This window comes from Furipterus horrens, unplaced genomic scaffold (assembly GCF_987537825.1).
Source record: "Furipterus horrens unplaced genomic scaffold, mFurHor1.1.pri manual_scaffold_6, whole genome shotgun sequence".
Lineage (NCBI taxonomy): Eukaryota > Metazoa > Chordata > Mammalia > Chiroptera > Furipteridae > Furipterus > Furipterus horrens.
This window is the reverse complement of record NW_028327176.1, coordinates 530,287-556,566: the sequence shown is the minus strand read 5'-3', so window position 1 is coordinate 556,566 and position 26,280 is coordinate 530,287. Positions and strand designations below refer to the sequence as shown.

The 26,280-nt window shown below is 59.5% G+C and overlaps 1 protein-coding gene across 2 annotated transcripts in view; it reads left to right on the top strand.

Annotated features, from left to right (window-relative positions):
* The window catches only part of MYT1L (myelin transcription factor 1 like), a 109,021-nt gene that overhangs the window by 51,258 nt on the left and 31,483 nt on the right, over positions 1-26,280 (top strand). For both annotated transcript variants that reach the window (XM_090280870.1, XM_090280869.1), the window contains exons 9-14: positions 89-196; positions 3,348-3,559; positions 9,789-10,039; positions 11,916-12,152; positions 14,294-14,415; positions 15,252-15,320. In XM_090280870.1, the coding sequence (XP_090136996.1) occupies positions 89-196; positions 3,348-3,559; positions 9,789-10,039; positions 11,916-12,152; positions 14,294-14,415; positions 15,252-15,320 (999 nt within the window). The remainder of the gene's footprint in view (positions 1-88; positions 197-3,347; positions 3,560-9,788; positions 10,040-11,915; positions 12,153-14,293; positions 14,416-15,251; positions 15,321-26,280) is intronic.

Genomic DNA, 26,280 nt, shown 5'->3' with positions numbered 1-26,280 from the left:
TCTGGTCGTGCTGATGGGGTGCGGGGAACAAGGTCTGTGTGCTGCAGAGCCGTCTGGGAGGACAACTGACCCCTTTCTGTCATTGCAGCCTCTCTGGATGCCCTATTGCTGCAGCGGAGAAGCTGGCAAAGGCCCAGGAAAAGCACCAGAGCTGCGATGTGTCCAAGTCCAGCCAGGCCTCAGACCGCGTGCTAAGGTACCCGGCTCAGAGTGTGCCCGTGTCGTGGGCTCCGTCTGCAGGCAGCCCCCGCCCCGGCTTGGGCCTGTGCAGGAGGCAGTGAGCACGCTCAGGTGCAAGACGAAAGCTAAAGGCCGCTGTGCGGGGAGCGTGACCCCACCACCCTGCCCTGGGAGGCGCCCTGTGAGGGCAGGAGGTGACTCCCCTCCCTGGGTCTCGCTGACCAGTTGTGAGATTTTAAATGAGAGAAGTGGACAGGAGGGTCTCTGTTTTCTCCTGCCGTTTCCTGACCCTGTGAATGCTGGGTGAAAGGGGAGCTTTGTGAGCTGGTGAGGTGCCTGAGTGAGCTTGTCCTGAGTGGGTTAGGGGGCCAGAGCACCCGCCGGCAGGGCGGTGTTGAAGGTCAGCGAGGGGCCCACGTGGAGCCTTGGGGCAGCTGCCCCTCCTGTCCCCAGACCCCAGGGCGGAGGGGTGACTCCCCTGCCCCCGACACTTCCTTACTGGGTGGTGGCCCAGGAAAGACCCCAGGCGCCATCAGGGCCTGCCCACTGGCTTCCCGTGCAGAACACGGGGGTGGAGGAAGCCCCCACGCTCGGGGCCAGTTCTGTGTCCACAGGGTCCCTCGACCACTCATCCTGTGAGCACCACCTGACCATTGTCCCGTCTTGCCTTTGAAGCGCCTGGCGTGCAGGCCACATGCCTCCCTGTCCCCAGACCCCGGGGATGCCACTATGGGGGGCATCGGCCCTGCCGGCGCCAGGCACTGACGCAGAGCCATTCAGAGGGAACTCCCCGTTTTTGTTAGTGAGAGAGGACTAAGCACACACCGCCTCACTTCTGCCGGATGCTTTCCTGGGGACGCGTCACGTGGCAGCGCTCACCCGTGGGTTCCTCTGTGCATCACTTCACAGCTCACAGGGTCTCAGCAGCCCTGATGCCCCCTCTCACCCCTAAGAGAAAAGTCAGTCTTTGCAGAAAGTGAGAAGTACTCAAACAGACAAAAATAAGAACCAGCTACGCTCCTAGCATTCAGAGAGCCCCTCAGTCGGACTCGGTGTGTGTCCTTCCAGACTGTTCTATGGGGAGCCTGTAACTGCACGTCTCCCAGAAGGGATGACGGATGGCAGGAAGACGGCGGGGCCCCCTGGGAGCCTCCAGCTTCCTGTCAGTTACTGGCCACTGAGAACCCCCAACCCCTCGGGCTGCGTACCCCGAGGAGGTTTTGAGGGACGGTAGCGAGACTGGAGTGACGGCCACTGTTGCTTCCTTGGCCCAGTGTGGCCAGACCCCGGTGAACCAGCAAGAGCCCCGTCCCACCCCTTCCTGAAAAGCCCCCAGGCCCCCAGCCTGCACCGGGGCGGGAAGCTGGAGGGCAGCGTGAGGCGGACGGGGCCCGTCCCGATGGCGAGCGTCCCCTTGTGCAGGCACGGGCCTGAGACAGCAGCGTCGTCGCCGGCCCCTTCCTTTGAGCAGACACAGTGGAGAAACCCATCAAATGACAACCAAACGAGACGGGGGCTGGCAGCTGTGCACCCACAGGCCCAGTGGGTACTAATCCAGGAGAGGGCCCGGTGCAGCCCGGCCGAGCGGCGTGGCCCTGAGGCCAGCTGGGCCCCCCCTCGAGCCCTTCAGCCCTCTGCCCCGGGCTCCCTGCAGGTGCTGGGCGCCCCTTCTGGGAGAGGCGGGAGGGCCTGGCGCCGCCCGTCACCCTTAGGTCCGTCCCCACAAGGGGTGCTCACTCAGCAGGACAAGGGCAGAGGCAGGAAGGAAGGAAAAAGAGAAAAGAATGTAAACCTACACTCATTTAACTCACTATGGTTTTTTAAGGTTTTAAGTAAGTTTCCTATAAGAATTGAAGCTTGAGTAAGCGCATCTAGGCCTGTCCAAATCTCCCATCTCCTCTCCAGCCCTGGGCCCAGGCCGCACTGCCTGCCGTGTGACCCCGAAGGGCTCCTCCTGGGGCCTCCCCGCCCACCCGCCTCTGAGCGGGCCCACCTGCTGGAGGCTCAGGGCGGCGCCGACCCCAGCCCAGCCCCTTGGCCTTGCCCAGTCTGGCCCCCTGCCCCCCGCCAGCCCCCCGCGATTCCCCAAAGGTGCCCCGCACCTTTCGCTTCCCTGTGTCTTTTCCTGGACGGCTTTGGCTGCTGCCCTGGTCTTACCCTTGTGGTCTCGCTCACCGCAAAGCCAGCACCGACTTCTCCATCAGAACGGAACCCAGTCTCACAGCTGGGAGTGACTTCTCTTCCCTAGAACCCCGGGAGCCTCTGGGCTTTTATGAGAAACACACACACACACAGTCACGTGACAGTGTCTGCGGTCTTTGAGGCAAAGTGGCTGTTTATTCGTTTAGGCAGCCACCCCCCACACTACCTGGGAATTTCCTCAAATAATAGACAGTCAGCTCATCGCTTCCGTGCTCTGTTGGGTGGATGAGTGGAAAAGCTAAGGTCATGACATCAAAACCAGTGCCTTGGGGACTTGGTAGATAGAGGGGTAACCGGCGTGGAAGTTGAGGCTGACATCATTTCCAACGAGAGGTTAACACCTACCGGATAGACAGCGCGCTGGACACACACCAAGCAAGGCAGTGTCTTAATGGAGAATCACTGAAGGCCCTGCACCTGCATATTTTACTCCAAACAAAGGCCCCCCGCTGAAGAGAGAGAGTGTGTGCTGACACCGGTCCCGTAGCTCCCTGCCTGTTCCGCTGCGCTGTCCCGACGCGTCCGCGTGTGTCGAGTGTCGTCTCAGGCTGCGCCCCCGGGAGCACCTCTTTCCTTCCCTCTTACTCGTGAGGGACAGAAGCCCCCCTCCCTCCATTCTCGTGTCGTTTCTGCTCTTTGCAAACGAAAACGTGGGGATGGAGACCCTCCCGCCCTCACACCTGCTCTCCCTCGTGCCCGCCAGGCCTGGCCCCGGACAGACACACAGAAGGGGGGGACGTTCTGTTCGTTTTCGCCCTTTGTACCACCCCGCTGACAGGGAGGCAGCCGTCGTCCTCAGGGCTCCGTGCTCACAGTCACCCTGGTCTGCCCTCGGGGACGCGCGACTGAGGCTGCAGGGCAGGCCCCCGAGTCCTGTTGCCGCCGGAAGCAGGGGCTCTGACCTGGGCGCGGCCCGGCCGCCCCACGGGAAAGCCAGCTGTCCGTTGTTTCTTGTTTGCTCACAGGCCCATGTGCTTTGTAAAGCAGCTCGAGATCCCTCACTACGGCTACAGGAACAGCGTCCCCACCGCCACGCCGCGCTCCAACCTGGCCAAAGAGCTGGAGAAATACTCCAAGACGTCGTTTGAGTACAACAGCTACGACAGCCACACTTACGGCAAGCGGGCCATAGCCCCCAAGGTGCAAACCAGGGACATATCCCCCAAAGGATACGATGGTAGGAGGTGCACACTCTTATACACGAGAGTCGCGCTTGCCGTTGGTGGTGTTGTTGTTGTGTGTGCCAGTTTCCTGCGAGCCGGCCAAGCATGTGGTCACGCGCGGGCCCCAGAGAGCAGCGCGCGCCACGGGCTGGGGAGCGGGGGACAGAGAGCCGCGCTCGTCCCCTTCCTGCTGTGGCTGGGACCGTGTCCTCCCCTCTGCAAACATTCTTTAACAGGCGGCCCAGCCTAGATCAGCCGGGACCACCGGCAGCAGCGGCCCCGAGCCCGCGGCCATTTGGGGAAGGTCTGCACGTCCCCCGCTCCCCCGCCCGGTTCTCAGCCCAGGGTGTGCACTAGAGCCGTCCAGGGAGACTGGGAATTCTAGTGCGCAGGCTGCTCCCCGTTCCCGGCCAGCCAGAGCCCAGGTGTCCCCTGTGCGGGGGGCACGTTGAAGGTCCCTGTGACTCTCCTGTGCAGCCGAGGTCGGGTGACTGCTGCTGGCACCCAGGCCCTCCAGCAGGTGGGGATCCGTCTGTTTTCCCCGGGGAGTGGACCCTGCTGGACACGCCTTTGTCCCCGGCCGCACTCAGAGCCACCACAGCCTCCACCAGCAGAGCAGAGCCCAGGGGACCACCACACACTGTGCTTCCCAGGACGGGCCAGTCCAAGCCCCTCCCGGGGTGACTGTGGCCTCGCTGGGTTCCCTCAGAGCCCCGAGCCAGTGGGCACCGCAGCGAGGAGACGGCGCTTCCTTGACTTTACTTATTTGTCTGGCCGCCCCCCTACTTCAGATTCTAGGTTCTGGGGACTTAGTTGGCAAGTTTACTGTTTGCATGTGGGTTACATAACTTTTGATGATTTGAAAGTCTTGTCTCTAACAGAGGAAAGGAGAGAAGAGATTTTTAAAGATCTTCATGCTCCTATCTGAAAAAAATGCTTAATTAAAATCATAGCACACAAAACGTTCATTTAAATTGAATGCTTGGGGAGTTCTGGAACCTTTTTATAATTCAATATGAGTAGCTTTTTCTAAGTTATGTAAGTCATTCCTTGCCTTAACAATTAATTTGTATAGTGAATAGAATTTGATGCTTCTTTGATGTATCAAATATTGATTATTCTTGCATGTATCAGTTCTTAATATATAGGAACAAAGACTTAAATAGATTTTAAAAAGAGGCTTACAGTACAACAGGAAATAATTGTTTTGTTTTATTTTGTAATGATTGCCAGTTTCAGGTTTTGTTATAATTTCATTCGATTGCAAATGAAGGAACAAAGGAATCGAATCTGCGTACTTAGGGTTCTGCTGATGCCACCCCCGGCGTGCCAGCACTTTGCCGTGACGTCGTGGGTCCTTTGACCTGCTGTTCGTTCTCACGCCCCCGTTTGTGCTGTGGCTCTCGGTGGCCCGATTTCCTCAGCCTCGTCATCATGCCTGGGCTGTGGGTGCATCCTTGTGACAGCGCCCTGCCGTGGGTTAGAGGTCCGACCTCCGGGGATCCACTTTCAGCCCTTCAGTGGGCGCGGTATGAGGCCGGCCATGCTTGCCCTCCGTGTGTCCGTTCCCGGGGAGAGTGGAGGTGACAGTGTCCATCCTGCCGGCTTGGGCTGCTGGGAAGGTTGGGGGCAGCTCTAAAGGGGTGACACAGTATGTTAATTATTAGCACCCATTCTCATCTGCCCAGAAAAACTGCTCGTCAGAAGCCTGGGCAGAGCCAGGCTGTCAGTGGGCCAGCAGGACAACAGGGACAGGGAGAAGCCTCAGTGTCAGGCCTTCAGGGAAGTAAGAAGGAGGGGCTCCCTCCTAGCACAGAACACGTCCTGCAGAGAAGGCCGCCGGCTCTGTCCCTGCCGCTAGACTCACTGACAGGCTCTCCGCACCTCAGGCGACGCCCCCTGCTGAGACTGCGGTGGACTGGGCAGGCGTCCGCCAAGTGTGCCCCTGAGACTTGCTTTAGGGGCACAAGGAATCCAGTCACTGCTTAAAAAGGACAGTGAAGTAACCCTATAGTGTGCGCTTGGGACTGGGGGAGAATGGCGCTTGGGAGCCAGGAGCAGCGCCATGAGATGCAGGGGGATGGGGAAGGGGGACCCTCTCCCCCCTGTCTGCGTGTCACCACCGAGTCCCCACCTGCTGTGACCAACACATTCAGCACTGGGGTGCCACCCTGCATTCTTCCGGACACATGTCTGTCCACGCGCTGGTCTCTCCTTCCATGTATTCATCCCTACCTCCGCCCCCGCCCATTTACCTAGCCGGCTCTCTGTACGTTCACCTGCCTCCCTGCCTGCCTGTCACCTGTCTGTCTCTCCTTTCCGTCTACTAACACGCTTCAGGGAGGGGACCGTGAGTCGAGAGAAGGCAGGTGAAGACGCGCTCGTGCACAGTGAGGTGCGGCGTCCGTCGGGCCTGCAGGAGCCAACCCGAGCTCTGCCCAGCGCCAGGTGTTAGACGCGACCGTGAAGCTGCGCAGCCGTTCCAAGAAGTCGGGGTGGGAGGGAGAAAGGAAGAAGGAGGCCGGGAGACCTGCAGGCCGGTGAGGCCACACCTGCAGCGCCTGAGAGCAGGGGCGGGCGGGGGCGACGGTGCGGCTGGGTCCGACGCGGACGTGGAGTCCCCGCACAGGGCGTGACGGCAGGGGGGGAGGGCAGAGAGCGGAGGGTGGGAAGGAGGGGCCCACCCGCACACCCTGCGCGCCAGGCCGACATGCTCCAGGCCCAGTGCCGTCCGTTCGCACGGCGAGCTGAGAACGGCTCTTAGTTTTAAATACCTGGGAAAATCAAAGAAGGCCTCGGGACACAGAAAAGTGATGTGAAACTCACATTTCAGGGCTCACAAGTTACCCCCCCTCGCTTCTCACTCAGCCGCAGAGCCGAGCGGCCCTGGCTGAGCCCCCACGCTTCCCTGGGCAGCTTGTCGGCCCCTCAGGGTTGTTAACAGACCCCAAGTGCACAGCCCCCGAGCAGCCGTCCCCAGCCTCTCAGTCCTCCTGACCTTAAAGCTCTTCCCTCTCCGCTGGCCCTGCCCTGTCCTGGTCCAGGCCTCCTCATGGGGTGGGGCCTCAAGGACCTGCTCAGGCGGACCGCCAGGGCTGCCCTCCCCCCGGTTCGGTCCTCATGAGTCCCCCGTGGCGGCGCCCCTGCCAGCATCTCGCTGGAAGATGCGCCCCCGCAGCCTGGCCAGGGGCTGCCCTGCAGTCCCCATGTGCTTGCGCCGCGCCTCCTTGTCCAGGGGCTGGCAGAACCCCTGCCTGCGCTCCGCGACCCTCCTCGGGACTGACCTCCCAGTTGGCGCGTGTGGAGCATGAGCCCACGCTGTCCCACGTGCCGCTCTGGCCTCATCCACGGGCGCCTTCCTGCTGGACCAGAGCTCCCAGAGGGCAGGAAGCCTTGTGTTCAGGTTCACACCCGACGGCACCAAGGCTGGGCAGGCTGCCTCGGCTACACAGGGAGTGCTGATGGCGGTGAGGGGAACTGGGCGCAGAGAGAAGCAGAGGGACGGGGTGAAGCCGAGGCCCTTTCCTGCGTCGGACACCTTAAGCCCAGTGAGGAGGCCGCCTGCATGTGGGTGGCGTCCCCTGCGGATGTGCCCGCACTTGGGCTCACCCACGGAAGCACGCAGATGAGAGGCAGGGGACACATTGTGGCGGCAGAGGCCTGCAGGCTGCCTGGCTCCCCCGATGGGATTAATCCTCAGGAGGCGTATTTTTGGACTGTGTTCCTTTTTGTCTGGTTTTCATGGAAATTCAGACACAGTGATCTATTCTCTAGAGTAGCAATTTTCAACTTCATCTCATGGCGCAAACTAGTTACTAAAATTCTGCAACACACCAAAGATATATTTTTTGCCAATCTGACAAAAAGAAAAAAGGTATTGTTGATTCATGCACACCAGACAGCTAGCATTCTGTTGACTGCTGTCAGTTTTTATTTGACAACCTAAGGGACAAAAGGTCAGTGCCCCGATTAAAAGTCAGGTATCGCCTGTTTTAAAATTTCCTGTAGCGCCCGGTTGAAGATTGCTGCCTTACAGGAAAGCATTTCTATGTTAGAAAGTGGACGTTTCTAGGAGAATGAGTCCTGTGTGTAGCAAGACTCTCACCAGCAGACGGGTTAACGAAGAGGTCCTGGCGTTCTGCGCGGGTTGGCTTTGTGTGTCGTGTGTAATCAGTGCGAGGACCCCATGGTTTCCCTCTCCCCGGCAAGGGCGGCTGGCTCTGCAGGGCGTCTCTGAGGGGTGTGGGCTGCAGCCCGTAGGTGCAGGCACAGGAAGGCGGGGCCTCCGGAGCCCCGGGGCCCACACCCGACGCCTCCCAGTGACGCGCTGGCACCTCCAGGGACGGGGCAGGGGCCTTTCGGTGGGCTGCTTGGTGGGCAGTGTGATTGGCAGCTTCGTTGCCACAAGGAAAGCCCGCTACCCGTTGCTGTGCAGCAGGTGCTCCCACCTGGCCAAGAGGGAGGAGGGGCTGGGAGCCCCAGGGCCAGGGCCCCGCCCTCCCCACGCCTGCGGCTCTGCGACATTCTGGTGTCCACAGCGTGGCCATCGCTCACTGGCGCCAGCGTTCTCTCAGTGTTTCACAGGTAATTCAGGGCCCTCGTAGACTGGAAGTATAGACTCAGATTTTCACTCGGAACAAAACATCGAGTGAAAGGACCCAGCTGCCCACGTCGCACCGAGCGTGGGAGCCTCCATTCCAGGCCCTCCCCCGGGCAGGGTACGGTGGTGACATTGGGTTGAAGCTTTTGGGGGGCTGGCACCCTGTGCCAGGGTTGGCTGTGCTGTGTTGCTTTGCACTTGGCGTCCTGTCTCCTTTAGAAAATTTGCTCCTCTCCAAACAAGACTGCTGTTCCTATTGCTGAGGGCAGCGTTTCTCTCTGAGGCAGTAGCTGTCTCTCACTGGGAGAAAACCCATCCAAGTATTATTTTTATTTCTCCCATGGTGTTTACATGTCTACTTTTATTACAAATAAGTGAATGACATTAAACTACAGACTTCTGCACACCTGAGATTGTCTCAGGCCACGTGGCGGCCCTGCTGTCTCCACAAGGCTGCGGCAGCCTCCCACAGAACAGGCGTGGCAGGGTCCCCAGGCCCTGCTTCCTCGCACACGGCCCACCCTCTGCCGTGTGCTGCATGTGGAGCTGAGACTCGGTTGCAGAGGACAGAGGGCGGAAGGCCCTGTGGCCTGCACGCTGAGAGTGTGGTAACAGGCTCCTGTGGCTGAGCGCACGCAGGTGGGCAGCGTGGAAGTGACTTACCTGCCATCACGCCTGCTTGGGGGGCTTGACTGTGGGACTGACCCGCTGGTCCTGCAAGGGTAGCTGCTGGCACAGTAGCTGGTGGCGTCGTGAGGGTTGCAGCAGGACCGGGGGCTCGTCCCTGCCATGTGGCCAGGCGGGAGCAGTGGGCCTTGTGTGCATGTCAGGAGGACACAGGCTTCAGTGCAGGCTTGGGAGTCATCTGTGACGAAGGCTTAGTTCTTTTTCCGTCTGTACCTGATTCCCTGCCTTGGGGGCGGTGCCTTGGCGTTGTCATGACGACGGGCCCTGCTGTCTGATCAGGCGGTCTCCGTCCGTCAGCACTGCAGGAGCTCTTAGCCAGCACCCAGGGCCCTGCTCACTCCCAGGGGCCCGTCTGGCTGCCGGCGAGCTGGCTGCTCAGCAGGGACCCACGGGTGGAGCTCCGCACCTGGGCAGCCGCTTGCTGTGCGCACACGTCCCGTGGGCTTTACAAGTCCACAGGGTGCGAATTGCCCCTTGGCCGCCACCCTTTCACCGCGTGGCTCCTTGCAGAGTCCAGGATGAGACTTTTCTGGAGGGAAGGGGTGTTTCAGCCACATTGTCCGGTGTGCGCGCCCAGCCTGAAGGCCACTTCCCAAAGCACAGGTGGCCGCAGGCCTCCCCGGTGGCCCAGCGCCTGTGCGGCTGTCGCCTGCACATGGGACGGTGAGCCCCTCCTATGAGAGGGAGTAGCCAGTCTCTTGAGGGCTGAGCAGCCTGGGGGTCCCCGTCACTGCTGACAGCCTGGAGTCCGAGTGCTGAGCAGGGCGACGCGTGGGAGGCGGGCGCGCCGGGGGTCCCGGGAGGCGGGCCAGCTGGCGTCTCCTTGCCAGCCAGCCCCTGGCCCCGCGCCCTCTGTGCGATGTGTGTCTGCGCGCAGGCTGGCGGGCGGGCGGGCGGGCGGGCGGCCGGCGCCGGGCCCGGCGGGGACCCGAGTCACCCCTGCCCTGTCTCCCCAGCGAAGCGGCTCTGCAAGGACGGCAGCCCGAGCAGCAGCGCCGCCAGCAGCTACGCGCCCAGCAGCAGCAGCCTGAGCTGCGGGGGTGGCGGCAGCAGCGCCAGCAGCACCTGCAGCAAGAGCAGCTTCGACTACACGCACGACGTGGAGGCAGCGCACATGGCGGCCACCGCCATCCTCAACCTGTCCACCCGCTGCCGCGAGATGCCCCAGAACCTGCCCGCCAAGCCGCAGGGACTGTGTGTCGCCCGGGTACGCCCACCTGGTGAGGCAAGGGAGGGGGGCCACGCGCCCCGAGGCCACACTGGCCCCCTGGGGACACAGAGCAGCGGTGGTGCAGACCCCGCAGTCTCACTGGCGTCCTCTCTAGCTGAAGGAGACGCGGCCCTCAGCTGCGCACCCTGCATGTCAGCGTGCACCAGAAACCCAAGGGAGCATCAGGCCTTGAACCTTAGACACAAGGAAGCAGTCAGATAAAGGGCAGGACTGCCCCCCACCGTGGTCCCTGCAGGTCACCCAGAGCTAGGGAACAGAGGAAGGGCCCGTCCGACTCCCCCAGGGACTGCCCGGCCCGCCGAGACAGCGGCTGTTGCCAGCTCTGTGTGGGGGCGTCTGTCCACGGCTCACTGCTTGGGCCGAGAGCAGGAGAGCAGGTGAGGGGGCCACACAGAGAGCTGCCTGGCCTGGCGAGGCCACTAGGTGGCCAGGGATGCAACCGGAATGCCCAGAGGACATGTGAGCAGGTGTCCCCTCCTCTCGGGAAGACAAAGGGCGCCTGTCCACTACCTAGAGCAGGTCGGCCGTGCTTATAAATGAGGGTAATTTGTATGAAGGGAGAAAGGTTAGTAATTTCATGTTCTGCAAGTGCATTTTTCCTGTTACTATTTTTACTCCTCGGTTTTGGGGAAGGATCAGGGGCAGGTAATTTCCATGGTGACCAGGGCTGCCGCGGAGGAGGCTCTGTAGCAAGAGAAAAGAAAAGACCAGGGATGCTCATCCCTTCTCACTTTATTAAAATTAAACCGAGACTGAGAGAATTAAGTCTAACACCATGAAGGCTGCACTAGTATGGAAGCTTGAATCAGGAGTGCGTTTTGACAAAGGAGTTGAGGCAGAATAACACTCCATAATTTATCAAGGTACCAGCCCGGAGGATGGGGTTTGTATCCCCGGCGGCTGTCTGCTGCCACGCCATGCAGGGAAGAGCGGCAGGCAGCGGCGTTCCCGCCAGCTCTGCGGCCACGTCTGTGGGGCTCTCGGGCCGCAGGGAGTCCTCTCTCCTTCACGCGCCCTTCCCTCTCCCTCCTCCTGAGAGGCACGCTCTCGAGAATTCTTGATCTGTTTCAAAGCGTCCTCAGGAAAAAAGGAGCTCGCCCTGGACCTCTGTGTTTTTTAAGCCAGTTGACGGAACTGCAGGTTTGCTGACCTTAGAGCAGGTCAGACCGTAACCTCCGCGGCCGAGGCCTTGGGCCTGGGATCACCTGCTGTCTTCCTGACAACAGACAGGTCTCTCCACTGTGGGGCTAATTCCCGGTCCTCCTCCCTCCACCCCCAAGCCTTCTGTTTCCTTCCTCAGCAACGTGAAGTCTTTAGCACCAGCGAAACCATGGGAGAATCTTTAAGTGTGTGTCCATTTTACGAATATATAATTTTAAGGACAAATATATATTCTGCGCACACACATACATTGTAAGGATGATCTCTTAATAGGTACTTGAGGTAGAACGGAATAGAAATTAGGCCCGTGTTTGGTTTTCCTCTGGCCAGGCTCACTGCCAGAAGCAGAGATGTCCTAGGGGAAAGGGAGCTGTAGACGGATAACAGATGTGACTGGCAGGTGATAGACAAGGCTACAGAAATCAGTGATAGATGAAGACAGACACACGTACACACATGCGTACATAAGCGGTGGACAGGTGGGTAGGCAGATGCATGGCAGGTTGGTCAACAGAGGGGTGGCGGCAGGCACCTGGGGCAGCGGGAACGGATGGCGGGCCCACGGCCCGCTCACCTGGGCTTGTGTAAACGGGACGGGGGGGGGGGGCGTTTCTTGCATGAATTCGGTGCTGGCGGGGAGCGGGCTGCGGCCAGGACGGAGCCGCCCGCTCACCTGTCTTTCTGCCGACAGAACCCAGACATGGAGGTGGATGAGAACGGCACCCTGGACCTGAGCATGAACAAGCAGCGGCCGAGGGAGGGCTGCTGCCCCATCCTGACCCCGCTGGAGCCCATGTCCCCGCAGCAGCAGGCCGTGATGAGCAGCCGCTGCTTCGCGCTGAGCGAGGGGGACTGCTGGGACCTGCCCGTGGACTACACCAAAATGAAGCCCCGGAGGGCGGACGAGGACGACCCCAAGGAGATTGCTGTATGTCCTGTTCCGGGCGCCCGCCCTGTCCCCTCACACTGGCGGCTGGGTGTCCCCAGGGGGGAGGCCATGGGCGCACACCTTAGGGACAGCGTCTTTTCTCCTTAAGTGGGACGGTCAGCCGATGAGACGGTAAAGCATGCCTTTAGTTGACTCAGGACGGGTTTGTGACGCGCGTGGATTTGGTGAGACAGACCGTTGGCTTTCAGCGATGAATTTTGTATCCTGCACAAGTGTGTTCTCTGACAGTTTCTCTGAGAAAACAGATGAGCAGCACCACAGCCCCCTTTGGGGTGACGTGTCGCTGCCACACAGGGCGCCCCTCGCAGGCGGAGCATCAGTGAGTCTGGGGCGTAGATGGGGAGCGGGGAGCTGGCCCGGAGTCCCCGCAGCTCGGCGGTGCCTGTGCTCCGACAGGCAGCTGCTCAGGGCCACCTCCAGCCTGAGCCACTTCCCAGCCGCCTGGCGCTGAGGGGCTGCGGCCACCAGAGCAGCTGGGTCGGGAGCGTGTTTTCAGAGTGGCTACGATGTTCAAATTCAGGTTATTAAAATACTGGGTTGGCCAAAAAGTCCATATTTTTTTCCATAAAATCGAAGACATGCTTTTCATTGTCACCAATAACTGTTTATTTGGATATTCTGAGCATGTCGTCTGTCTCCCGCTATTGGCTTCCGGGGGGAGAGGCCAGGGGGCTGCCAAACACCTTCCAATGCGTAAGGCAGCCCCACAGCAGAGAAGTATTTGTCCAAAATGTCGACAGTACCAAGAAACTCCGCAAACCCCTCTGACACGTTCAGTCAGTCACAGCGCCTTCCCCACACACGGCACACGTCTTTCTTGTGTGTTTCAGTTGTGTTTTTACCTTTCTTGAAATTAATAAAGCATAATATACTGAAAATGTTGCATGTCTTCTTCCGTCTTCAATATGAAAATGGCTGCACAAAAATTCACCAATTTTGATACTTTTTAAAATGCAGGCTGATATGACAGCTGCCACAGTACGGTCCAACAAAATTGTTTCAAATGAAGCTAAAGACAATTAAGTGCCACTAGAGCCATCGTACGGGAGAAACGTGATGGACTTTTTGTCCAGCCCAAGTATTGTAATATCCTTTAGGCTAAATGAAGAAAAACTTTTTACTGGGCTGGCTTTGTTCTCCAGTATTCATTCTTGACATTTATACCATCTTCTCTATTCACTGAAAAACGAAAATTGCCGTTCTGTACAGTGGGAGACCCTCAGCAGAGCAGTAGCATCTTACAGAAACAAGGGGGTGGAGAAAAGGGGACGCTTGCCGTGTGCAGGAATGGGCGGGACGCGCCTTTTTGGGAGGCCTTCCACCCACGGCCTGCTGTCAGTGTCCTTCAGATCGAGCGTTGTCACAGGACAGGGCGGCACGCGCCGTCCCAGAGTGGCTTCCTTTTCTACGGTGTCGCGTCGTTAGGACCACATAAGGCATCGGAGTTGAAGCTCCGCGTTAAGTCCTCGTGAATCCACAGCAGCGCGAGCCTCTTGCAGACTGTGGCAGAAGCAAAGCAGCCCCATGTTCCTGGGACTCGTTTGCGCAACACTGCCGTTCATAGGAGTTCCTAGGTCACTGCAGGTGGACCCACTTCCATCAAAAAGGCGGTGCTGCAGAGGAAGCCTTCGAAACTGCAGCATCTAAGGGGATGTCCCCTTGCCGGGACTTGAGGACCTGGGTACAGTAGTCGGCAGCGACTGCTAACAGCGCTCACAGCCTGAGGTCATCGGCAGGCGCTGATGCTGGCCACCGGGTCGGGGCAAAGCGCCCACGGGAGTGGTCGGGGGGCACTGGGTGAGAGAGGCCAGCACAGAGGGGTCCCTCGGCCAGATCTCTCTGCTAGGCTGGCGGGGTCCTGAGCAAGGCCCGGCCCGGACAGGTGCCCCTGATGCTGGGAGTTTAGAGCAGGTGATGAGATACTGGGTCCAGCACAGAGGAGCGATGCTCTGAGTAAATGTCAGTTTGCGTTATCAGAAGGGGCCTCGCGTGGACAAAGATGTATCATGACTCAGGAGAGCTGAGGAATGAGAGGCAGCTGCCCCGAGCCGGGGCCACGGCCTCTGGTCTCTGTGTTGGATTATCATGTGTGTGGCCCTGAAGCTGTGTTTCTTCTGCAGCCAGAAGACTTGGATCCCTTCCAGGAAGCTCTGGAAGAAAGACGGTACCCGGGGGAGGTGACCATCCCCAGCCCCAAGCCCAAGTACCCCCCGTGCAAAGAGGGCAAAAAGGACCTGATAACGTAAGCATGGCGCCAGGCGCGCTTTCCTCCTCCTCGTGTCCCCGCCTCTGGCTTCCTTTAAAGACCGACCTGTACATGCCTTGCCATCTGAGCATGCGACGCGCGCAGCCTATGAACGTCTCACGCCGCCAGGCCGGCAGAGTGGCACGCCGCGTGGCCTCACGTGGCTCTAGCGCTCTTGCCGCGCGAGACGCCACCCTCACTCGGCCGCGCACCCTGCAGCTTCTCTCCAGGGCGCTGACCCCTTGCAGACATTGCAGCTAAACTGGAAACAATGAAACTTAAAGTTTTTCTTAAACATACTTACTATTCTGGCTGTTTTTGTTTTTGTTTGGTGGCAGATGTCCAACACCAAGGTGTGATGGGAGTGGTCATGTGACTGGTAATTACGCCTCACATAGAAGGTGTGACTTCATTTTCCTCATGGTGGATTCTGTCTTTTCAATTTATTGTTTTCAGCTTACCTCAACAATGCTGTCAGAGTGCCACATCCGGTTCTGTGTCGCCCCGCCGGGCTCCGTGTTGCCTGCGAGAGCATGCTGACGGGCGTGCTGTATAGTGGGTTTGATCGGAAAGCAGACCGCCTCAATTGGGGAAGCTTTTCACAAACAAATCGAGGAGTGCGAGTATTTTTACCTTTTCAAACGTGGTTTATGAACAGACCTGTTTCCTTAAATTTATATGTAAACATATGCAGAGTTCATTATAAAAAAAATTCAATATACAGCACCCGCCCCATCGCTTTTCTGCATTCAACTTTAATTTCAAGTGTGTGTTGTTTGTCGGGAGCGTCGCGGGGAGAGGGTCGCTCACGGAGCCCCGGGCCTGTCTTACAGTCTGTCGGGCTGCCCGCTGGCTGACAAGAGCATCCGGAGCATGCTGGCCACCAGCTCGCAGGAACTCAAGTAAGACGGAGCCCACGCCCTTCTCCTTTAAAGTCTGTTTCACTTCTTGTGACAAAAAGGGTGTGTCCTTTGAGAAGGACAATGTCTTTACAAAGCCACCTGTGCACAGCGGTGCGGGATGGGGCCCCCGGGGCTTGGGTTGCTTTCTGGTCACTCCTCCTGCCTCTCCCGCTCATTTACCTCCAGCTCTTTCACGTTGTGCCCTCCCTGTCTCGAATTCTCCAAAGCAGGGTGCACTCTCTCCAGCTCACACAGAGTGGAAGGAGGGCTCACAGAGGTGCGCACACTTTTCAGGAAGAATGTAACTTAAAAGAGTCAAAAAGTGATGTCCTGAAAGTCAGGAGTTAATAGGGTTGTTACCCACGTGGGTGCGTCACGAGCACTGTGACCAAAGCCCCCGGGATAGGAGCTCGTGCCTCGGGTGGGTGCCGACTCTCCCCAGGGCGTGTCACCACTCCCCGCTCCATGTGGCCACGCACACACATGCACGTGCACCCCTCTGGTTGCTGGGTCTCTGTCTCCTCACTGTCTGTGATTTTTTCTATATTGTGAGCATAAATCTGGTCGCCTGCATTTATATCCCCAGGCCAAGGCGTTTCTCCTTAAACGCACACATGTAATCAACCGCGTTCAGTTCCCAGACAGGGTTTGAAGAAGTCAGTGCAAGTCACAGCAGGTGCCCCGGAGCCTCCAGTGCTCTGGCCGAAGGTGGCATGCGGGTGAATGTAAGGAAGATGATGAGCGCCTAGGGTCCCAAGGAATTGTTACAAATAGCACGTGTCCCGTTGCTTGGCTTTGTTCTGTTTGGAAGTGGCTTTATCACCAATGCAGAGAAGCTGCTTGTTGGAGGCCCTGTGTGACTCTGTCCCCAGGGTCACAGGCCCGCACCTTGTCCCCTGGCCACGCCCCAGGCTGTCCCAGAGGGTGGGGCTCCGTTTCACACCGTGTCGTTTCTTACAGGATCCCTGCCCAGGGCCCTAGTGCCATAGACCACCTGCTCATGTTCAGTGACCTCCTGAACTAGCCCTCCCATCACCAGACTGACTATTGGAGTCTTCTTCACGGCATGCAGATACCGGGAGGGCTCCCACTAACAGCTTTACCGCCCGTGGCTTCGTCCACGCAGTGCCCCGTGGGCAGGTAGCTTTTAGGTCTCAGCACGGACAGACTTAGCAAGAGCAGCTCCACCCACGCAGTTGCAGCACCTTTTCTGTGGCTTGAAGCCGTCCTTCCCTCAGGGTCAGAGTGCGGCTGACCGCACCGCCACCTTGGCCCGCGCATCACAGGGTGGGTGCCGGCCTGTGACTTTCCTAACAAGGAGCCCTTTGCAAAAGCCTGGCCTGTCTTCACGTCCGATAGGCCCGCCGTAGCCAGGAAAGCGGCCTTCACGCCTCTTGGGTCTAGTGTGGCCTCTATGCGGTCGGGGTCTCAGCGCCCAGAGACCAGGTAGGTTCCTGTCGGGCCTGCTCCACACTGGTTTGCATCCCTGACTCTGGGCCTGGACGTTTCTGTGGATCTGGAGCCCCAGCACAGCTGTCTTCTCCTGTGTCATTTCGGAAGGTGGCGTGGCGGTCCTCGCCATCAGCATCTTCGAGGGGCAGTCTGCCCCTCCCTCTGCTCCCCTCTTCCTCCCAGGGGGCCTTATCTTCCAGGGCGACGCCTTTGCCTCATTTCGGCTGATCTAAAAGCCACACTCATTTCTCGACGCGTCTTTGTAACAAGTAAATCTCATTTTGATGCACCCTTTCTTGGAACTCCAAACTTGACGGATTTTCTGAAATAGTTTGTGTTTATTATTGGAGCTTCAAAGTAGGGATTTCAATTGAATGTATACAATAAAAAATAATATTTAAATGAGCAGTTTTTACTTGATGTCTTTTCAAACTGGGGAAACATGATTGTATCTTCCTTTGACCTTCTGACGGATGATGCCCCTCCGTCTGTTACTCTTGCGTCTGAGTCACAGGTGTGGACTCACCCCTTGAGCTGCACAGCTTTCTCCAGGACAAGTCGCGCGTAGGCTCTGGTCAGTCGCTGCTTCTTCATCCCCATGTTTAAAGCTTTGGCCAGTCCCCGCTGCAGCTGCGTCTTCTCTGGTGAAGAGAGTGAAAGGCGCCGTTCCCGTGAGGGGCCCGGTCTCTGCTTCTTCATAAAGACACGTTAGAAGGTGGCTCCCAATTCTCTCAAAACTCTCTGTCCATCACGCTCCCGCTGAAAAGTGGGGTTCCCCAGCAATGTTCCTCTTGTCTCTTCTAACTCTGACTTGAAGACAGATGGCTGTGAACGGGACATTCTTGATCATGGACCAACAATAAATTTTGCCAGAGAATCTTTGGGTCTCGGACCCTCAAACCTCTTAATCATCCTGAGTTGACACTTTGCTTGGTTCCTGCCCAGAGTGACACATCTGGGACATTCTTAGAAGTCAGCGATGCCACGTCCAATACGTCCACCGCGTACCCTGAGGGCGCGTTAGACTGTAGTGCTCGTGACTGTCACTCAGCTCGGCTCCTGGTCTGTCTGGTGTAGAGGGCACGGCTCAAGGGCTCAGGGCTCAGGCACAATGATGCAGGAGGCCGGGGAGGGTCCCACAGGCTGGGTGGCCCTGCGATTTGGCCCTTCGCCCCCACGCTTCGTGTCCTGCGTGTGCGCGCCTCCAGCCCGCCTCTGTGCTGGGAGGGGCCTGCCGCCCAGGCCACCAGCACCCGGGCCAGGGAGGGGACTAGCATTGTTCAGGGTAAAGTGATTTTCTCTTTACTTATTTATTTTTGGTGAAAACACGGCTTATTAACATGAGCTCTGATGCTGAAGGGAAGTTTCTTCTCTTAAAATTTCACCGGCTCACGTCACCTGACAGTAGTGACATGCAGGAACTTCCAGATCCCAGGACGTGCCTGTCAGCCTTTGTTCAAGGAGCCCAGCCTCCGCCTGGCACAGTTCCCACTCGTGCTTCCCACGCACCGTCTCTCGCGGGCAGGGGCGGGCAGAGGCGCTCGGCCACCCCAGGAACCAGTTGCGGCCAAGCTGAACCTACCTCCTGTCGGGGGTGAGGAGCCCAGAGCGGGCCTGCAGGCTGGCTCCCGTGGGCACTGCGTGGCCAAGCCAGGTGCCGCCTTGGCGCTCAGACCTGAGGTGCAGCTCCCCGGGTCCGGTCACTTGCGGAGCGCCTGGCAGGAAGGCAGTTAGGTCACTGCTTATCTTCACTTCCTAGTGTCTGAACTCTGATTTCCTTATTGGGGGTCCCTGCTGCGGGCTCTGCCCTTCAGCAGTTTTCTTGAGTGCCCCATGCTTTCTGGGCAGCCCCCCCCACACACACACGTGTTTGCCACTTGGACACAGAGGAGGCCGGTCCACATACACCGTAAACCTTTTTAAATACCTGGTTACATCTTTTAAAATAAACTTAAGTCAGAGAATTAGAATCTAGAAGTTAGGCTAAGATATGGCTTTTCTCTAAAGGCGGCGTATTCCTGGAATTGGCTCGGGCTTACTTTCCAGCTGGGAACACAGTCAGGCCGCAGGAAGATGGCCTGCGAGGGTCGAACGGAGCTTTGCTCATCCTCCCGCGTGTGTGGTTTTGGGGGCTGGAAGTTCACCTGCGGTCACCGTGTGTGAGAAATGACCCCCTTTTCTGTCATCTTCCGCTTCAAGGAGAATGGTAGTAAATCCACGACCTTTGAGAGCTGCGGCCGCCCCCGACCCAGGTTCGTAACAGGACGCGTGTCTCTGCCCGGGCGCCACCCTGGGTGTGCCGTTGGCTCCAACGACAGGTGTCGTCACCTCAGAGGGCTCCCCACAGACCCCGCTGCGGTCACAGAGACCATTCTGTCGGGCCACTGGCGCAGCTCCTGGGAATGCCTGGGCTCGTGGGGGACCATCGGCAGCCTACGTCTGGGGGCGGGAAGTGGGTGCCGGCCTCGGGCTTCCCGGGCGCTCCTCACACCCGTGCCTCCGCTGCGGGGCCCCAGACGGGTGGGTGCCGGCAAGCGCCCAGGAGCCTGCCTTCCCCCGGCCCCAGGGCGCCGCAGGCCATGAGACGGGTCACACTGGCAGGTGCGTCTGCGGGAGCAGGTGGGAGGCCCCCCTCCATGGACCTGGGAGCTGAGGCCCAGCTGGGAGCCGCAGACAGCAGGTGGCAGCAACAGCCCTTCCCACGTCCGCGCTGCCACTTCAGAGTCAGCGCCGCCACAGGGGAGCTTGTCACGGATGCCGAGGAGAGGGCTCTGTTTGCTGTGGCTCTGACCACACATGCGCACGGACGGACGCGCGCAAACAGTCAGGGACCCAGAGCTGCCTGCTGAGCGGGGGCTCCCGGGAAAGCCGGTGCTCTGCTCCTGGAGGTCGGCTCCTGTGCCCTCCGCCCACTGCTGTGGCTCCAGGCGGGACAGGGGCCGCCCGGCGACGGGCCCCTGATGGTCAGCAGCTCTCACCAGATCCCTGCCGCCTCCGCCTTCTACCAAACAGGCTGCATGAGACTCGGCCTGGCAAACGCGCGCTCCCGCCTTCGCTGAGCTGTTTTCCCACGCACCCCAGCCAAGCAGACGGACAGACAGCCTCGGGGTCTGGCTCCCATCGTAAGGGCTCCTGCTGCGCAGACCCCTCAGGACACCCTCCGGCTGCGCCTGAAGTGCAGGTTCCGTGCCTTTGCTTCGTGTTGGCGATGCCCCTCCCCCTGCCCAGGTTTTGGCAAAATTCAGAGTAAAAAACAGACTTAGGTTATCCAAGGAAGACAGGATATACGTTTAATAGTCAAGACACGGATTTTTAATGAATAGAATCTCTGAGCAAAATAAAATGCCAAGCGTGGCCGTCCCAGTCAGAGGAGAGCCCTGTTTAACCCTCTGTGCCTCCGGCACCTTACCCGCGAAACGGGGTCACCCTGGGTTGTTAACATCGGCGCACGGAAGTCCCATAGCTCTCTCTACACGGCCGGTCTTGTGACGGCACCAGCGGAGCGAGAAGTGGGGAGAAGGGCAAGTGGACTTCATGGTTACTCAGCGACCTGCAGTGATGTCCCGGGACAAACACTTCGAGGCTCTGCCGTCTCTGGGCCCCCAGGTTTGGGGGACCTCACATCAAGCCCTTTAATCGAGAAAGAACAGCAGACAGTCATGGCTGCCTTCGCCCTCACCGCTGCTCTGGGACGCATGAGGGTGGCCTGCTCTCCCCGGCTGTTCCTTGGTGCACACGCCTGCGCTGAGCGGTCCCAGTTTGCTGTGTGAACGTCGTTCAGCTGGGACGTTTGGGAAACTCTGCGTTCGCTCCTTTCTCAGTGAAACGATGAACTGAGCTTTCGTTCACTGAAACCTCATCAGCACCCTGTTCCTGCCCTCAAGGGACCCGTGGTCAGTGTTCCCAGGCAAACCAGAAAGGAGCAATCGGTTATATCCAGAGCATCCGGGGTGGGGGCAGCGAGGAGACACACGTGTTGGGGCTCGGGCTCAGGGACTGTGTGTGGTGCTCAGGCCCATGTGGGTTCCGTGCAGAAGGGCGGCTGGGGCGGGGCTGGCGCTGGATGAGCAGGCGAGTTCATGGCAGGAGGTGGCCGGGGTGCCGGGCACCGTGCGTGGCTGCCTGCCCACATGGTGGGTGCTGGGCGGGGGTCCCCGGGAGAGCAGCAGGCCTGGATCGGACCCATCTTGGAGCTCAGCTGTGTCCTGGGAGGACATGGCTGAGGCCATGTTAAGGGGCTGGAGGAGGGCTCCTGGCAGGGAAAGCGGGGGGCGGACAGAAGCCGGGCAGTGGGCAGAGCAGGGCTGCAGGGGGGGGGAGACTGGGCAGCAGTGGACACTCCAGGCCTGTCCCCACGTTGGGTAGGCGGTGCAGCCACTGCGGACGGGCAGCAGAGCTGGCCACTGGGCCCGGGGGAGGGGCCAGCGTCCGGGAGCCAGGGCGGCACTGACCGGCTCACGGGCTTCCCACGGTGCGGGCCTGGCGCAGCCCCCATCGGATCAGGGGGATTGCACGCAGGGCAGACGGGGCTCCGAGAGCCCCCTTCCTCTCGCTCCTGGGGGTGGCGTTTTAAGCGGCTCACGGCGTCTCACCATCCGTTTTCATCCAAACCGAATGAACTGTGGTGAACGTGGATTCACAGTCAGCTGGGACGCAAAATAATTGAAGTCTCGTCTAAAAGCCTCAGGACCTTTGTCATTGGCCACTGTGGCCCAGGAATTTTGTCTTGGCAAACCCCACTCTGGGAAAATCAGCCAACTTTGCACTGAGGAGAACTTCCTGCCATCACTGCTCCCTGTCAGCTGTCACAGCTCCCACAGCCCTGAAGGGACGGTCCGTGGTGACCCTGCGTGCTCAGCCTCAGACACGGGAGCCCGGCCCTCTCTCGGGGGCTCAGGGCACGTCTGAGCAATTGGTGCCACCTCGGAGTCCTATGTTTTCACTGTGGCGACCCTGGGGAACATCCCACACCCAGAGCGAGGCCACAAGGAAGGTTTTCGCAGTGAGACATTCTCAGCACCATCCCCATCACGAAGTTCTGACTGTGCTGCCACCTTCTAGACCAACAGAAATATCTGTCGTCTGGTCAAAGGCAAGGTCTCTTCTTTGAATAAATTTAATTTTAGCTTCTGCACCAGCTCCTTTACAAACATGCAGCACTTCGGATGCATGTGAACAGACGGAACGGGCTGTTTTCCTTACAGTTCTAAGCCCTGCTCTCTTACAGTGATTGTACCTGTATACACGTATGTTTAAATACAGCAGGCATTACTAATGTGCACACGTGTATACATGTAGTTCGTGGTCACTCGTGCTGTCAGGCCTGGATTCAAAGGCAGACCCATTTCCTCCGAGTCGGCTGCGTCTAGTTAAATTCGACCTTTCCTCATTAACGGGAATCGGTCCCGTTGTCACTTCTTCTTGGCGGCTCTGGGCCCCCCTCTGAGGCGGAGCCCCTCCGCTTCCCAGGCTCTGGGCTGGGGAGAGGCCGGCTGCCGGGGTGCGGGGGTACGGCCAGCAGCGCCAGCTCCCCCGACCGTCACTTAGAACCTGGAGGTTTCGGTGCAGGAGCCGCCGTGGGGATGTACGCTCCCCGGAGCAGAATGAGTGAGACTGGAAACACAGTAGACGCTCCCCGTGGGAGGTTAGCAGCGAGGGTTGTGGAGGCTTCTTTCCTGGCAGTTTCAGGAGTGAGAACCACTCTCTTCGGGTCTCTGCCTCGGCCGGGCAGCTCTGAGGGGCTGAGGGCTGCCGGTGGCCCAGGAGGCTGGTCGCCCACGGTCGTGCCGGACGAGGCCTGCCCTCCCCGGCAGACGGTTCAGGGCCGCCGCCTCTCGCCTGTTTGATTCCTTGGTGGCACGATTACAAAAAGCGATCTTCTCCTGGCACCAGTGGGTTCCGTTTCGGGGTCTGCATTTGGAGGTCTCCGGGCTCCACAGGTGCTCAGTACCTTCTGCCTCCGGACTCAGGCCACCTGGCGCCCTGCTGCCTCCTCAGAGAATCTGAGAATGTCGTGATAGTATGAAGAGACAGGGGTCCCACGCTTCCCTGATTTTAAAGAAAACACATCCAGTGCAGGTCCTTCATAACAACCAAAGCACACGCACACGGGCGGCCCCGCAGACCCCGGGCCGGGCACGCTCTCCCCTGTGCTGCACCGCATGCGGCCACTGCGTCCTGAGTGAGGCCCCTGTGGCCGAGGGACAGAATTTTCCACTCTATTTAATTTTATTCAAACTTAAATGGCCACAGTATCAAGTGGACACCTCTACAGACCCTTAGCCTTCACTCATGTGGTTCTTTACCCCATTCTTGTAACATTCGGGGATATTATTTCCACAGCTGAGAAGCTTATGGTGATAGTGTAGCATCTGGGTCCTCCGCGTTTCGTTCTGTGACCGAGCCCTGAGGGACAGGTTAGTCCTTCGGAGTTTGCGTGTGCGCCTCTGTCCTCCTCTGCGCGATGCCGTTTGTGGGCGGTCAACTGAAGTGCGATGCGGGTCGCACGGGGCAGCTGTTTCCAGACAGAATCGTCTCGGCCCACGAGGCCAGCGGGCAGTGTAAGTTAGTGGAGCGGCTCAGGGTAGTTTGTGAAGAACCAACTTTACGACTTCCCACCTTGTACAGAAATTCAACTTCGCTTAGCCAGGGGCTCCCCAAGGGGGCTCCCAAGGCCGGCTAGTTAGTGACCGGCTAAACCTGGCTTTTCATCAGCATGCACGTTAACGCTGGGGCTTTGAGTCCTTGGGAGCCTGCTCTCCCATTAGCATCTTAAACATTCCTCCTCTGAGCTTGTTTATGTGTTCACTAGCCCACCCCAGGGCAGAGCTGCACAGGTGAGCAGCGGCCCTGCCCTTGTCCCCGCACACTGGCCCTTTTCGCCGCCCAGGAGTCACAGGTGACTTGCTCTGGCTGACCTTCCTTCTCAGGGCCGCAGAGCAGCCCGCTCTTGGCTCTCACGCTCGGGTGTGACGCGGCCCCTGCCCGAGAGGCGAGCTCAGGTGTGCGAACAGCCGTTCCCACCTCCGGGCTCCCGCTCTGGGCTTCATTTCCCGGTGGCCGCGGGCCGATCGGACTTGATCACGCTCGTCCAGTGTGTAAGGATGGAAATACCTGTGGCTGCAGAGCCGCCGTGGCCCATGCAGCCTCTAGGGGGGGAAGTGCTCCTGAGCCAAGGACGGTCTTACGTCACCTTTTAGAAATAAAGGTAATATAAGCTGAAAAAGTAAAGTGGGAAAAGAAAAATCATTTGTAATCTCATACCTGCAAAGATATGTTGACTTTGGGTGGGTCACAGTTCCTTCTTGAAGCCTGCGCTTTTGCGTAACGGTAGGTTGTGGGATCTTTCTTGAGGCTGCCTGTGGTTCTGGGGGCCCCCATCCTGCGCCCCCGGGGCCTCCCTTGTGAGTGAGCATGCAGGCGTGGGGGCACAGAGCAGTGCTCTGGAAATTGGGGTGATGGGGTCTGCATGCATGTCATTTATTTCTTGGGACTAGCCCTCACAGGTCCTTCCCTGAGCCTCAGATCTTGCTCAGGCGAGGGTCTTCTGCAGCTCGTTTGGTGCTTAGGTAAGCCCCGGTCGTCAGGACCACTGCACTAGGCTCTGCGAACGGTGAGCCCACCAAGTGCCTGTGCTTCCCAATTCCTGATAGCAGCTGGCAGGCGCAGGGCAGGGTTCCAGGAGGCCGGGGGAGGGGCTGGGGAAGGTTCTAGAACATGAAGCGCAGCAGCAGGAATCCAGTCCCTGTGGGGGCTGACAGGACCCGGCAGAACTTGGACTTCTGCCCGAGGTGGGTTTTCAGCCCGAGGCTGATGCCCCCGACACAGCCCTGCGAGCCCCGCAGTGAGGAGGAGCAGGAGGCCCGTCGGGAGGCCCTGGCAGCAGCCCCAGTCTGGAGCGCAGCAGGGAGGAGAGCGGTCACGTTCCACCTGCTTGTCCACAGAAGCCACAGGTTGGCCAAGGGAACAACGCGGGGTGGGGGTGAGAGAGCAGGCAGCCCAACACCCAGAGGAGCCCCGCCCCTGGCCTGCCCTGACCGAAGAAGCTGCAGGAAGAGGGTGTGCAGGAGACAGAGACCCAGGCACACATCGGGGGCCCCATGGAGGCGTCCAGGGCAGCAGGCGCGAGCGGGAGCTTGGGAGGGGCTGTGCAGGCACCTGCGGCATTGGCGTGCGGACGGCAGCGAGCTGCGGGACCAGATGATCGAGTCACCAGGCCAGAGTGCAGACCAAGAAACCAGGGCCGCCCTCCTCATTCTAGACCTGGGGCTGCCACCCAGCCTCTGGGTCTCCTCCCTACTAACACTCGGTGAAAGTCATTACAGAACTTTGAAGCCCTGCCACACCACCCCCGACGTCGCGCAGACTCTGGTGTGCTGCGTGCCTCCTGCAGGTGGCACAGAACGCTGGTCAGGTTGGGTGCGCAACGGTCCCAGCCCGCTGGTGGCGCGGCCCGCGGAGGTGTTGACGCAGGACGCCTGAGACGCCGGAGTGATTTGTGAGGACCGCGGCCACAGCTCTCGGGGATTGTTTACAAGTGACGCGAACGCTGTGTTCTCCCTGGCCGTGATGTCAGAGACGCGGGCACACAACTGGGACGCCGCTGGGCACGGAGACGGTGCTGCACAGGGCCCCCTGCGGCTCCCAGGCGGGGCCGGGGGCTTGGCCACGCACAGAGGCAAGCGTGCCCGTGAGCCGGTACCAGCGGTGAGTGGCTTGGTGACACAGAAGTGCACACGCCTGCCTGGGCGCTGAGGAACGCCTCCATTTCCTGGCAACAGGAAGCAACAGCCACAGCCACGGGGTTGCGGGCCACCTCGCCTGGAAGCTTCAAGACCACGCAGCATCCCCAAGTGCTCATGTGCACGGTGCGTGCCTCACAGCGCAAATGTCACGTGACTCCCTCTTGGCCCTGCCACACAGGCACGTGCCCTGGGGACCCTCCTCTCCCTCCCGACCCCCACACAACCTGTCTCCTGATGCCCCTGGGGGAGGCAGGCTCTCGCCGGGCCGCCCAGTCCCTGCGTCTCACCCACAGTCCCGGCGTGCTGGTCGCCCTTACAGCGCGCTTGTTCTGTGCCGCACTGCGGTGACTTGGTCACCTGTGCCGACTGCTAGAACGTAGGCCCAGAGGGTGGGATTTGGGGCTTCAGCGTTTGCCCAATGCTGGGCGTGTGCGCCGTGGAGCAGATGAGTGGCCGGAGCAAGTGGTTTGTACCACACGACCTGGTGAGGAACCATGAGCTCTGCAGGGACACTGCTGCAGGGCGATGACGGGGGTCAGCAGACAGGCCAGCCGGGCGTCCCTGGGCAGAGGCGGCCGCTGCAGCTCCTGCCTCTCCCTTGTGCAGAGAGGGGTTGGCAAGGTTGTCTGGAAGGTTCTGGGGAGTTTGAAAAGGTGCGAGTGAGGCAGTGATGGCAGGCAAGGTCTGTGGGGTCACCTCGGCCCTGGGGACAGAGCGGACTGGCCTGCATATGCACGGGAGTGCGGTCGGGAGCCGTCCTGAGC